Source organism: Papaver somniferum, chromosome 7 (assembly GCF_003573695.1).
Source record: "Papaver somniferum cultivar HN1 chromosome 7, ASM357369v1, whole genome shotgun sequence".
Taxonomy (NCBI): Eukaryota; Viridiplantae; Streptophyta; class Magnoliopsida; order Ranunculales; family Papaveraceae; genus Papaver; species Papaver somniferum.
Window position 1 is genome coordinate 95,257,829 of NC_039364.1, and position 14,169 is coordinate 95,271,997.

Genomic DNA, 14,169 nt, shown 5'->3' on the forward strand with positions numbered 1-14,169 from the left:
CCTATTAACATGACTCGGATTATGGCGGTGTTCCTCAAGTTTCAGAAAAACAAAAAAGTAGGAGAAAAATTTTGTTCGTGCGTATGGTTTGGCAAAAGGATTAGCCAAGATCTTTTGGTTTTATCAAAAAGTTGCGATGAGTCTGTGTTTTAAGTGGCGCAATTTCGTCCGAATCGGCCAAATATATCAAGTTGATACTAATTAACGAGTCAATAACGATTTTCGCTTCCATTTTTGCTCTCCCTAACAAAAATCTAGTAGAAAGACGGAAAGTGTCCTTTGGTATCTGCTGTCACGTGTTAACCCAAGAAGAAAAAATGAGTGCTCCTATTAAGACTGCGCCTCTGTCTTCTTTCCATATTCAAAGTGGTTTTACTTCTAGTTCTAGAATCTAGACTAGTAGTACCTCAAAACATTTCTTGATCTACAAAACTCCGTAGAACTACAGAATTCAGGTACGGAAAATTTATGGTCTGATCAATTATATAATATAAATGCAACCCCTTTACATTCTTTACATTTCATTATTGGTTGGATTTGAATTGATATTAATTTTAGGTCGATTGAAATTGAATTTCACCCAAAGTTTTAGGTACATTTGATTTTTTTTTTATGTTTTCATATTTAGGATCAACTATTGATATTTTTTGTTACTAGAGATCTGAAATTGTAATCTTATGTTGGACACATCAAATAATATAGGGTTTTCTTAAGATTTTAAATTTTTGTTTTACGAAGATCTCAGATAGTGTTTATTGAAGGAACTACATTTAGTTTGAATACGAAGCTTTAAAATTAGAAATTTGCATATTTTGTTCCCTTAAATTTAAAACACTGTATATATTTTTGTACTTGATTTTGAACTCTGCAAAGCGGGTGTTAGTTTTTCTTTTCTTTTGACCTTTCGTGGATGATGGTGTAAGCTGTAAAGGTTCTATTTTTAGCTAAAATTGTTTCCTGAAACATTTTAATTTGATAAGTTTTATGTTATATTTGATTTTTTTCTTTTCTAGAATGTCTTTCATGCCCGAAAGGGTTCAGGTTTTTGGCTTTAGTTTCGACTTCTCTAAATGTCTTTCTTCCATAGTTCTACTCTAGTTTGTATCTGTGATGTCATATTATATTTGTGTTAAGCTTGCTACTACCCATCTTATTTGTTCTTCTAGATAGAAAGCATATCATATTTAAGCATTTGGCATTGAGGCGAATGAATTTGTTTTGGCAGGCTACAAGAGACTGCTGTAAGAACTGTTTGAAGTTTCTGAGGGATGCAGTTCTTTGGAGGCTCTGAGGTCAGTCCATCACCTCCTATACCCAGTGGTGCTGGGAACCGTGCTCACATGATGTACGTGTTTAATAGGAATGGTGTGTGTTTGCTGTATAGAGAGTGGAATAGACCTCTCAGAACCCTTAGTTCCCAACAAGATCACAAGCTCATGTTCGGACTTCTTTTCTCACTAAAATCTTTTACTGCAAAGATGGATCCTTCCAGGTAATGTAGACAAAACCTGCACCATTCGACATTCTTATAACATTCGGCTCAGTTTCTTATTCTATATATATGTTTGTATTTCAGTGTTGAGAAAGGAAACCTTGGGGTGCCTCAATTACCAGGTCAAGGATGTTCATTCCATAGCTTCAGTACAAATTCCTACAAATTAAGTTTGATGGAAACCCCCTCAGGGATAAAGGTATGTTGAGAATTTATACGTCTTTTTTATGCAAAAAGAAAAGAGGAGGATGAGCTTTTGTAATTTAGTCAGATTATTTAATTCGTGCAGATAATATTGGTCACAAATCCAAAAACTGGTGATTTACGGGAATCCCTAAAGCACATTTATAGTTTGTACGTGGAGTATGTTGTCAAGAATCCCCTCTATAGCCCAGGGACTCAAATTAGGTAATTTTTCAATTATTTTATGATTATCTTCTTGAATTTGGTAATAGCTGTTATCGTGTTATACTTTTTTGTTGGTACAACCTATGTTGTGAAAGGCACACTAGGCGCACGAGTCGTGCAAGGGCGCCTAGATAATAAAACGCGCTAAGCGCAAAAATGTGTGTTATTTTATTTTATTTCTGGGCTCCTCGGGCGCGCCTAGGGGCTAGGCTAGGCGAGGCAAAGGGCTTGGTGCCTCGCCTAGCGCCTAACACAACATAGGGTACAGCCATTCTTGATTTTCAGGACTAGTTTAAGATGCTGGACTCAGTGAACTTTTCATTCTAGGAACAACCACAGTTGACTCGAATTGGGCATTTGGCAAATAGTTTTGATTTTCATGCCACCTGTCACTCATCTTAGGAACCATTGTTATGTTATCTGGTTCATTGGCAAATACCAGTCAGGAAAGCATATGGCTCAGGTTATTACCATCGGTTAGTAGTTATAACTTTTAAGAAATACTATTGAGGCCAACTATATTGTGTTTTTTGTTTTTCGTCTCTTTGATTGAGATGGGAAGCTTCTCTGCCTTCTTCTCCTTCGACAGAAATCTGGATTTGCAACTTAACCCATACTTGTGGTTTTTGTTTTCAGGTGTGAGCTTTTTAATACAGCTCTCGATCAATACGTGAAGAATGTGTAGTACATGGAGGTACATATATCATTGATGATCTGCCAGACCAGTACTAAACTTATATCGTTTTTCTTGACATGTATCCCTATAAAGACGATTGAGAAATATATTTACAATATTGTCCACTCTCGTGCCCATTTATATCGCATTTTTCAGTTAGTGAGCTAAACATTAAAGCTTCAGCCTATTTTCCTCTGCATTAGTGTTTGCTGAGCTTCCAGGTTCCATCTTACTTTGAAAAATCATCTGCTTGAAAACCCGAAAATGCTAATGCTTATCGGAAATGTAATTACATTTCGACTAAGTTAAAGATGCACGTGATTTCCATAATAGATTGATCTCTTATCAAGTACGCTACAAAATACCATCCAAGTTGGTGCACATACCATCCAGCTTATTCATTAGTATGCTTGACATCGTCTCTCATTGACTTTGTATCTGTTGTGCTGCCTGTTTGGTTACATAGAGCTTATTCATTAGTATGCTTGACATCGTCTCTCATTGACTTTGTATCTGTTGTGCTACCTGTTTGGTTACATAGAGCAGTGGAGTGAAGTTTTCTCAAATGCAAGTTGTGACATCGGTGTTGCAGCTCAAATTTAGCATCTTACAAGGCGATCTCAAGTGAAAGACGTGTAATTTAGGATCGTGCCTTTCTGAATTAATTGCAAGTTTGAAGGCCTACTTTTGGAGCATATATGCTGATGCATATTGTACATTTTATTTTTTATTTTTTCAATCAAGACTATTAAAGAGGACATTATTCAGTTTCTTGACCATCCAGTATCAATATCATTACAACAAAAATGAAGATATACATCAGAAGTCAGAACCCTAACTATTTATAACTTCTCCTCAATGTAACTTTCCTTCAGATTCTGCAATGCTTCTCGGATAGAATCCTCATCTTGGCTGGAGTATTTCAAGCAAATAAGTCTTTGAGCAATTCGATACACCATCTGGATCGAATTATACTCCATGCAGTTAACTTCCATCCTCCTTGCTTCCTGCACAACCCCCAAAACGACCCAACAGTATTACAAAGATCCTACATAGAATTAAATAATACAACTAAAAAATTTATGTTTTACATCTAAACCTATATTCTCATTTGATGACCTCATGCATATAAAACAGTTTGATGCATGCATATGGTATTTGTTTAGCTGTTTCCAAAGTTTTCAAATGTCTATGCATTGGTTCTAAAGCTTGACAGAAATATGTCAAATAATAATATGTTTTGTGCCACATATTTGAACATGATTAGTTAGGTCCACAAAAAGGAAATCCCAACTACTTAAAAATCATGTGATGAGTATATATGGTGCTAATAGAAAATGGTAGATTTTACCTTTTCTGTTATCTTTGATGTGATGCTTCTTGCAGTTTCAATCACAGAGCTGGGCAACCCTGCAATTCCAGCCAGTAAGAGTCCATAGTGTGGCACATGTCTGATGCCATCCTTGAGTTGAAACTGGTAAAGCAGATGAAATTTTTGAGTAAATAAAGGAGGAATGAATGGGAAGGATGCCCATCAAAATGCAGTTGAGAGAATCTATTACGTATTACCTTGAAATCTAAGCGGTTGTTTTTGACATCGACGTCGAAATGGAGAATCTTCACATTTGGGTAAATGGTTGATAACTCGGATAGGTTTTCCATGTGAGTGGCAAATATAGTATATCTGAGGCTCGAAGAAAAAATAACTATTAGTTGCAGCTAAAAAATTTGGGAAAAGAGAAATGGACAAACCAGTTTCTTCCAAACAGATAAACCCACTGGTGAACATAATAGATCCATATATGTGTAGAAATGCAAAAACTATCATCCATCTAAGTGTGCAGTAGTTACACTTTCAATGATACTAGATGCTCACAACAGCTCCACGCAATGGCAAATCCATCAGCAGACGATGTAGCACGCCCAAGTTCATCCATAACAATCAGACTCCTAAAATTATACACACCCAAATTACAAAATTTATTATTTATTGATAAGGCCAAAAAGAATGTATTACAAGATAACTAGCAAAATCCCAATTTCAAACAAGTATGAAGGATTATGTTGATATACCTTGGAGAGACATTTTGCATTACGAAAGACGTCTCTCTCATTTCTGTCATAAACTGTGTTGATAGGAAAAGCTTAATCAAGAGATGTCATTTCATATGTAACATACAAATTACAAGAACGTTTTCTAAAATTCCTACACTTGATATTTGTTCCATCACATGAAAGATGAAAAAGCGTTGCCCAACAGATACTGACAGCAATCTAAATGAAAAGGCCGAGGACCTCACTAAATAGGAATTTTCTATAGACAACAGAGGTACCTTAAGAGACTTCCTTAACACTTGATTCATATTAAACACACTTTAGACTGCACTCCTCGGGCTTAATAATTTTGCCAAATGATTACATAGCTACCAATAAGAATCTAAGTAGCAGATTCCAATTTTTTTGAAGAGAAATGTAGAAAAGCTGAAGTTCGGAAAACATACCGTGCTAGAGTTGCATTCGAGGCTATCCCCTGTTCCCATCCGTGTAAATATGCGGTCAACCACTCTCAGAGATGCAAAACGGGCAGGAACATAGCAACCAATTTGTGCAAGAATGACTATAAGGCAAATTTGTTGGAGATAAGTACTTTTCCCGCTCCTGAGGTTGAAGTGCAAATGACTCTCAACAAGCAGTTTGCAAATACCGAAATCCTATCAATTGAGAGAGAACAACCAAAACCACCTTACAGATCCACTTACATGTTTGGTCCCATGACGATCACCATGTTAGATGCTTCAGAAAGGAAAATATTGTTGGGCTGTAAACCAATACCGAATTTAAAACTATTATGAAGAGCGTTAAGAAATAACAGTGACCACTTTTTCTTTTTGAAAAGGTAATGGTGAACACAACTGCATATTGTATAACAATCAAAATAAATTAACTCCTAACTACATAAATCAACCCAAAAATTTGAACATACAATGAAATCATTGTGTATGCTTTCCAGGATGGGATGCCTTCCAGAATCTATCGCATATGGGCCGTTCTCTACTAAACAGGAACGCTGTGATAAGTTAATCTCTTACTCTGTTGTGCTTAAGCATTTCTCAACAGATAATCTAGAGAACCAGAAAACCACCTGTAAATTCTGGCCTAGTGTATCGATCAACAGGCTTAGTGGATATTGTATGGGCAAATGAATTCACAAGCATGTCCAAAAGACATAACACTTCTGCAAGTACTGTAAGAACAGAAACATCTTTCCTGATGGCATCTACTAATCCTGCATAGTAGAAAACAATCTAAGTACAAAAGCATTAGATGCTGGTTAAATGGCAGTGGATGCGAAAAAGAATTCCCTACATATGGTTCATGATAGCCTTGAAAGGATCTACTGAACCAAAATGATAGATTCCAACCCAAATTGGTGCTTAGAGACAGGGATACAAACTAGTAAAAGAACAGGGATATAATCAATTACAGGCGTCAACAGGGAAACCAAAAAATCTATTTTACCGCATAATTAACTTCTTTATGGAACAAAAACTTTATAATTTCATCCAAGAATAGGTGGCGAGGACAGTAGGCTACTCAGGTTTTACTCATGCAAAATTCAACAGTGATGTAATTCGATTCCCTTACCTTTCACAAGTGAGCATGGTTTTCCTGTATCTAATTTTTCAATCTTTTCGCATTCTATTAATGAACATAATTTTAATAAAAACCCAGAAACATAAATACAGCAAGAAATCAAGTTTATACACAAGTCATACTATATCACCAAATACATAATTTAATGGCACCTTCCAGGCATAGTTCTGTCCGTACATAGCACTCTGCTGCTGCAGACTTGTTTCGAACATTCAACTGCCAATCAAGCGAAGAATGAATCAAAAAATTTGTCATGGGAGTCCATTCAGGTGGAGCTAAAATATACTGGAAGCACTGTGATACTTACAGAAGCAAGTTCAAGAGTCGAGCAATGGATGTTGTTCCCGTGTTTCAAGAGCTGATGGTTACCAAGTCAGCTAATGTTTGAAACAGTTCTGATGGATAAGTCGGAAGAATTGCAGAACTATCCAAACCTGAATAAATTTTCCAGGGAGATTTCCATTTATGTCCCTCCGCGGAATGCTGAAGTAAAATCCTTGCCTGTTGTTGAAAGGAATTTTCAAATTTGGCAGATGGAAATCTTCACGATATTTGTTTGCTAGGTTATGCATCGCTGTGAAGGCATTGTTGACATTAGTTTTCCAGAACTGTAGTGACTTTTAAGATGGACATTGTAATAAATTGATTTTGGTAATTGTGAGCAATGGAACACCTTCGCTAGTATCACAAAAGGATCGACGTGCAACATCCAGAAGCCCATCTATTCCGGCCTTGACAGCGAAACATTGTTGTGTGCGGGCAACAAAAGGAACTCGGGCATGAAGTACATCTTCATCAATGACATCACATATACTGAAAAAATAGAGTATAAATTACATGCTACAATATATAAGATAGAAAACAAAATATAGCATTGAAGCGGTAACATTTGCTACACTATTCAGAATAGCAAACAGAAAAACAGTTCCACATAAGATGTCTATAAGATCGATCAAAATCACAGGAAAAAAAATGCCTGCAAGTATGACATGCAAAAGAGAACCTCTAAGTATAGTAAAGTTAAGCACGTGGTATAAAAGAAGGTACAAGAAGATTCTTATTTGCTCCAGAGTATCATTGAATGTATTAATTGTACAATCTAAGTGACAAAAAACAAGGCATAATTTATTACAAGGGAGGAATACGCAAACACAAAAAGATTGTATTCATATGCACCTTTTCCGTATGGACGCATATTTTCCATTTTCACAGATCGACTTGTAAATATTTCCAAGAACAAAACTTTTTGCATCCTTGAGCACCTGGCAGAATTTAAAGTATAATTTAACCCTCAACTGTCTATTTACATGTTTGGTACGCAAGGGAAAAAGTTAAAGACTACAAAAAAAAAAATCTAAAACCATTTCAACAAACCTTTGATAGTAATGGCAAGGCCTCTAACGCGGTTTTAAGAAGAATGATGCTTGATATCAGCACTTGACTCTTCTTCGAAGTATCATAGCTCAGCACCTGATTTGTAACTTTCTTTGGCTTGAAGCAAAAATGACAGAGAACCCTATCTGTTTGGGAGTCAGAAGAACTAACAATTACCAATGATGAAAGTGTAAACTATATACAAATTTGTAGAAGCATGTGAACTATTAAGTTCCACTTACCAGTTTCCTTCGGAAATTTACGAAGAACTTGAGTAAGTCCAAAGAATAGCTCCTCATTGCTCATCAATTCATCCTTGAAAATAAAGTGCAAGGTTATCGACAAATAAATTGATTTTTGGTTTGTGTAAACCAGAAAATCATCATAAGCATAATTACGTTATTCTGAAGACATCTCTACTTCAATTTTGAAACATAAGATTGACAAGCATTAGTTTAGTACTCACCAAGCAGTCAAGTCGAGCATTGATGGTCTCGATATCTTTCAAAGGCTGCAAAAGATTTGCCCGAAGAAGTCTAGTCCTGGGTAAAGAACATCCGTGTAAAATGCGAGTTCCCATCTCCTCAAAAATTAGTGGTACTAAATATGTAATCTATTCAAACCCAGAGTAGAGATTTGTTGAGTTAAAAGCCCACTGATGACAGACGAGAAGATTTATAATTTGCAAGGGATCAACATACCCCCCAATAGTTCTTGTTGTCTTGAGCATATGAAATACACTCCTCTTTTTGTTGCTTGTGCCCCAAAGTGACGAATTTAATGGCTCAATTATCTCCAAGTTCTGAGCACTGCGATGCAAAGAAGACTAATAGATTAATTATCCATAAATCAGGGAAGGAATTCAAGCACGGTGTAAAACATTTTCCGGAATAGAGTTTATTGCATTCATTGATAGAAAATACCTAGTAGCATCAATATTCACATGGTCAAATGAGCCATTGAAGGTAACCTGTGGAAGTTCATGCATCCAAGACAGATACGGTAAGAGATACCCCCCAATAAAACAAGCCAACAGTTTTGTTTTAGTAAGATACATAAAACACATCCTAAATTACGGAGTTTGCAGAAGAGAAAATTTTTAAGACTCACATAATAATCTACAAATCTTATGGCAAAAGGGGACAATATGTGTTTCAGGTTGCAGATAAATGATTCAGAATAAACTAAGAATGCTAGTTAGTTTGTGATCTCTCGATTCCCCAGGCAGTCCTCAACTACAACGGTTTCTAGAGAGCAAAAAATAATTAAGACGATAAATCCTGCATATTCAGTCCAAAACACATACCATCAATGAGTGGTTTGTAACAATAACTCCTTTCTCTGCCTCTATCCTGTGCATGATGATCAAAATAATTTTCATACATTAGTCATAAACTCTGATAAAGTAGAACAAGATAAGAAATGAAGAAAGAATTTGACTCTTATAAAATCAACTTTTATAAGATTGGTGATCCATGCAGATAAGTGATAACTCATAATGCCGCAAAATGCGACTTGGAATGATCAAATTATATATGATTGTTTTATCTCAATGATTTCAACTCGCATTTTGTGGCACTGTGAGTTACCAGTTCAATATTTATCATGCAAACATGTAATTGTTTACTGCTACCAATATTCTATTTTTCTCGGGAAATGATATTGAGTTCTGGAGTACCATTTGATCGTAGCAGCCGCAGCAGCTAAGCATAGATAATATTGTTTATAGTATGTATCCAAACCAAGTGCCGACGGCTCTTTCGCTGCTAAGCTTTTAACCAACAAAGCACCCTGTCACATGTTAACAAAAACAAAAACTAGAATCACTTTAGTCAAAACATACGAACAAATATCAAAACAATGTACAAAATCAGAGTTTGACCTTCGTGTCATCGAAACAACCACGCGCCACAACAACCTAGATTATATAACCACAACGCACAAATATTTTTAATAACAAATCTCATTGTAGGGAAATATGTAACAACATGTAACTTTAGTGGTATTCGTTTCTGTGAAAGTTAAAAACTGGAATTACTACCTTCTTAGTTGTAGAATAAAATTTATCCACCAATTCAGAAACCCCAATCATACCATCAGGAGCGAACTTGTTTGAGGGGACAATTATAACCATAGCATCATAAAAATGCAATAGTGTTTTGGTGTTCTGATATGAACTACTGGTTTCTATATACTGAGAAAGATGCAATGATGCCGATCTCAAATCAAATGCCGCCACTCCTACCTGTACGGAAAAAGATGTCGAAGTTAACCTAAATCAAAAAGAGAAAAAATCATCATAAAAACACCTAAAATGTTGAGAAAGAGAATTAACGATACTACCTCGAACTACCTGTGATTTAAAATTAGGCGTTGTTTGGCCATTAATCACCAATAGAATTAACAAATTTCACCAAAGATGTTATACTAATCTCAAATTGAAGAATTAAGTAACTAATTTGATTTCGTTGAACAAAGGAAATTCCACAAACACTGAAAATCGGGATTATGATCACAAAAACCTAAGGAATCGAAGAAGAGAAGAAGAATCACTCTATTAAATTTGCTGGAACAACTTCAGTAGATAAAGTTAAAAGAGAAAATAAATTCAAGTGAGAGAGAAACCTCTTTGGCGCGATTTTCAATGAGACTGATAACAAAGCTAGATCTCTCTCCTCCAACTCCACCTTCTACTTCATCTTCCATTATCAAATTCTTGATTTTGTTTCTCACTCTACTGGTTTTCTTTCAAAGAAAAATCGCGCCAGAAATGGGTATTGTTCTTGCTCAAGTTAGATTTTAACTCCAACATATTTATATACTTAAAAAAAAGAACGATTTTTTTCGGGGAACATGATTTTTTCTTGGGGTCATGGTTTTATTTTGGGTAAAAACATTAAAAGTATATTTGAGTCATCCCTTATCTGGATATTTATATTAATACCTAAATTACCCTCCTGATTAATTTTGGGTGATGATTAGTTAGTGTTAATAATAGTTAGTGTAACGATTAGTGAGATGATTAAGTTAAAGATAATTAGTGAGATTAAAAAATCAGATGGTTTTTTTTTTAAAGAAGTATAATTATTGAGAGAGTAAAGTTAGAGAAGATGAAGAAGGAAAACATGAAAAACGATGGATTTTACCAACCACAACCGGAGAAAGGGTATTTGGGTACCCAGGTGTGCTTCAAACTTAGATAATGTTGGTTGAATTGCTCCAAACTTCCAAAAAAAATGAAAATTTTTATGTAGATTTGGGTCAGTTCGGTTACCATATGTCAAGAACATGTAACCGAATACACCTGAAAGTGTAGTTCGGTTACATTTTCCAAACACGCAGGTTACCGAACTCGCTCGTTAATGGAGGTTTTGGTCGTACAGTGTAATGTTCGGTTACCTAGGATAAAATGGTAGGTAACCGAACTTTGAACTTAACAATTTATTTGGGTACATCTTGTGTGTTCGGTTAGTTCGCAAACTTCAACGCAACCAAGTTCCCAACCGAACTGCATGTTAAAAGTAACCTAGTGTTAGAAGTTCGGTTGGTTCGCAAACTTCAACATATTTTGCGAATCAACCGAACTGGGCTTATATATGCATATATGCAATTAGACAAATGTTCGGTTACTACGGAATTTATTTCTTGGCGAATTAGGTAGAGTTCGGTTACGAAGTTTCAAAGGTAGAGTTCGGTTACAAAGAAAACGTAACATTTTTGCGAACGAACCGAACTTGTGGACTTCTCATTATTTTCGTAAACTAAAGTTCGGTGATATCCTTTTTTTGCGAAGGAACCGAACCTATGGACTTCTATTGTTCTAATACAAGGAGTTCGGTTAAAAGTATTTTTTGCGAATCAACCGAACTCTATTGTCTAAGTTCGGTTACTTTGTAGTTTTAAAATTTTTTACGAAAAACTCTATTGGCTAAGTTCGGTTATTTTGGAAGTCAAGATAGTGACCACAACAACACAGTTCGGTTAGACTGGATTTGTTTTTTTTTTCGGTTCTAAGGGTGGAGTTCGGTGACTTTGTAGTTTTAAATTTTTTTGTGAAACAACCGAACAGAGAGTTCGGTGACTTAGTTTTAAATCCAATAGAACCGAACTGTTCTTCGTGTTCTTCATTTTCAAGAAGTTCGGTTAGTAAACTAGGGTTTTTTGGAAAATTGGTCTAACCGAACATGGCTCTGTAACTCCTACTAAAACCCTATTTTGATGATTTTTATTCGATTGAAGCAATCAAAATCAAATTAAAGTGAAGGATTTGTTGGAAAATACCTCCGGAGTGGTCCCATGGCAGAATCAGGCTGCGGCTGGCGTCTTTTATACTCGATAAAATTATCAAGTAACAGAACTTAATTGTGATTGCATTGATGTTGTTACATTTCTTAAATAGGCGGTGGTGGTGGTGGTGGGAGGAGGTGGTGGTGGTAATCGGTGGTTGGTGGTGGTGATAATCGGAGGTGGTGGTGGTGGTAATCGGCGGTGGTGGGCGGTGGTGGTGGTAATCGGTGGTTGGTGGTGGTGATAATCGGAGGTGGTGGTGGTGGTAATCGGCGGTGGTGGTGGGAGGAGGTGGTGGTTATATATATAGGTGGTTATTAGGTTGGTTTTAAACTAAATTAGGTTAATGGTAGGTTAGTCATTTCAACGTTTTAGGACACCCCTTATCACTATAGGGAATGTTGCCTAATGAAACCATGGTCCCCTCAAAAAAATCATGGTCCCTAAAAAATCATTCTAAAAAAATGCTTGCCTTACTGAGGGTTGGGTCCTGCGAGACACGGCAGTGGGCCCATCCACGGGACCCAAAACTCGGACTTCCTTGTCGAATCCTATTATGGGGGACCTAAGGCTGGAAAACCCAAACATATGCCATGCTAGGTGGCCTGAAAAACTAGTTGTGCCACTATGGAAACAAGGTTAAGCGATGGAGTCTCTACCGAGTGATCAAGACGGTCGAGATTCGGCCTCTAGCGGTTTGGTATCCACCGTTTGGTGGGTATTTCATTTTCAACGATTATTTCTCTATCGCTATAGATATGTGAAATTCAAACATAAAATTTATCCCAAAATTTTTACACATTTTTTTTTCTCTATATCTTCTCCCAAACAAATTCAAATGGCAGAATTAGAAAGCCAACTTGATTTAGAAACCCAACTTAAGTTTTCTAGAGTGGTGCTTGAGGCAACTAAGATATGTGACAGTTATAAAGAAATGGGTAAAAAGCAAAGAAGTCTAAAAGTTTTGAATATTAACCAAATCAAACCTGCATCTAAGAAAAGACAAAAAAAAAGAGTTTAAGGCAAGGAAAATTTGAAGACAAAGTAGAAGATAAACAAAGGAAACGCCTTTCATGAACGCGTCGATTGGAAAATATGTAAAATGAATAACATTGTTCCTGATTTTTATTTTTGAAGTTTTTATTCTAAGTTATGATTATCTAGTTTATATCTTATTATCTAGATTAATGAAAGACGCACTGATATAAATTAATTCGAAAATTAGATTTATCAACAAGAAGTGACGTTGAAAATTAGATGTTATTTTTAATTTCGCAGTTAACATAATGATATCTTAAACTTATACTTAACTTAACTTAAACTTAACTCAACTTAACTAAATGCATACTTAATTTAATTAAATGCATCATATTTGGACAACACTCTCAAGATTTGATAACAACTTTCGAGTTGAAAATCTTTTCCGTTTCTGTTACGCCATTCCGCCTTTGCTCCACATCAACTTTCGAGTTGAAAATCTTTCGACACCTTTGCTCCACATAAATTTCATTTTCACCATTTCTTCGGTATCGATTGGTTAGCATAAGCAAGGAAACAAACAAGTTTACATCCTTGTTGATTACTTGGAAGCGACCACACAACTTATTTGTATCTCGATTATTGAGGTTCAATGTTTCTTCTTGAAATCTCTGTGATATTTTTCCCAAAAAGTGATTTGTTGTTGTTGTTGTGCACGATTGATATTATCCAGTGTAAAAAACAAACATCATTCCTGCAAATGCATTCATCTTCAGCTAAGGTAAATATATGCCCCCGAATTACCATATTGAATTTGTATAGTGAAAGAATGAAAATTTGAGTGAAGGTGTGGGTTGAAATGAAATTAGAATTGATATTTATATGGTAATTAATTTAGGACCGTTGGATGGGATATACTGGACGGTCAAGTTTTCACCATTGGCGGTCGAGTCTTGACCGCTCTGTGGATTTTCAATTGACCGATCGATACTCCATCGCTCGGTAGATACTTGTCTGCTGGTTCGCCAGCTCCATAGTGGGTGGCATACTGGCCAGTTTGTTATGCCCATAGAAACCGGCCTAATCTAGGTAAAAGTTAAAAAAATACCCCCAATCAATTAGATTATTATTTTTTTACCCTTCCGATAGTCTATTTGTTTTCAATTTTTCTTCTTCTCCTATTTTTCTTTCCATCGACTTCTTCTCCAACTCATCTTGGCAACAATTAATCATTGATTTTCAAAAATTTCCATCCTCGATTAAACTATTCATATAAAAAATGGTGAGAAAGGACAAAGGC

The 14,169-nt window shown here is 35.9% G+C and overlaps 2 protein-coding genes across 8 annotated transcripts; one reads left to right on the forward strand and one right to left on the reverse strand.

Annotated features, from left to right (window-relative positions):
* The first annotated feature begins 309 nt into the window (after positions 1 to 309).
* On the forward strand, positions 310 to 3,391 carry LOC113297898 (trafficking protein particle complex subunit 1-like). 4 transcript variants are annotated; one of them, XM_026546476.1, is made up of 6 exons: positions 310 to 455; positions 1,226 to 1,492; positions 1,577 to 1,691; positions 1,782 to 1,900; positions 2,537 to 2,594; positions 3,118 to 3,391. In XM_026546476.1, the coding sequence occupies exons 2-5, from the start codon at positions 1,269 to 1,271 to the stop codon at positions 2,583 to 2,585; spliced, it is 507 nt and encodes a 168-aa protein (XP_026402261.1). In that variant the 5' UTR covers positions 310 to 455; positions 1,226 to 1,268; the 3' UTR covers positions 2,586 to 2,594; positions 3,118 to 3,391. The 4 variants fall into 4 exon arrangements, with proteins under 4 accessions (XP_026402261.1, XP_026402263.1, XP_026402259.1 ...); XM_026546478.1 differs by having other exon boundaries at positions 3,123 to 3,391; XM_026546474.1 differs by lacking the exon at positions 3,118 to 3,391 and having other exon boundaries at positions 2,537 to 2,906.
* Positions 3,290 to 10,377, reverse strand: LOC113297896 (DNA mismatch repair protein MSH4-like). Of its 4 annotated transcripts, none has more exons than XM_026546471.1 (24): positions 10,230 to 10,377; positions 9,646 to 9,849; positions 9,487 to 9,522; positions 9,283 to 9,395; positions 8,911 to 8,956; positions 8,528 to 8,574; positions 8,306 to 8,413; positions 8,071 to 8,146; positions 7,847 to 7,919; positions 7,605 to 7,750; positions 7,407 to 7,492; positions 6,904 to 7,043; positions 6,665 to 6,804; positions 6,538 to 6,588; positions 6,408 to 6,446; positions 5,719 to 5,881; positions 5,560 to 5,627; positions 5,336 to 5,394; positions 5,078 to 5,234; positions 4,650 to 4,702; positions 4,428 to 4,526; positions 4,146 to 4,260; positions 3,928 to 4,050; positions 3,290 to 3,583 (listed from the first exon to the last, which is right to left on the reverse strand). In XM_026546471.1, the coding sequence occupies exons 1-24, from the start codon at positions 10,308 to 10,310 to the stop codon at positions 3,419 to 3,421; spliced, it is 2,388 nt and encodes a 795-aa protein (XP_026402256.1). In that variant the 5' UTR covers positions 10,311 to 10,377; the 3' UTR covers positions 3,290 to 3,418. The 4 variants fall into 4 exon arrangements, with proteins under 4 accessions (XP_026402256.1, XP_026402255.1, XP_026402258.1 ...); XM_026546470.1 differs by having other exon boundaries at positions 5,719 to 5,862; positions 6,383 to 6,446; XM_026546473.1 differs by lacking the exon at positions 10,230 to 10,377 and adding an exon at positions 9,958 to 10,191 and having other exon boundaries at positions 5,719 to 5,862; positions 6,383 to 6,446.
* Between the last annotated feature and the right edge of the window lie 3,792 nt (positions 10,378 to 14,169).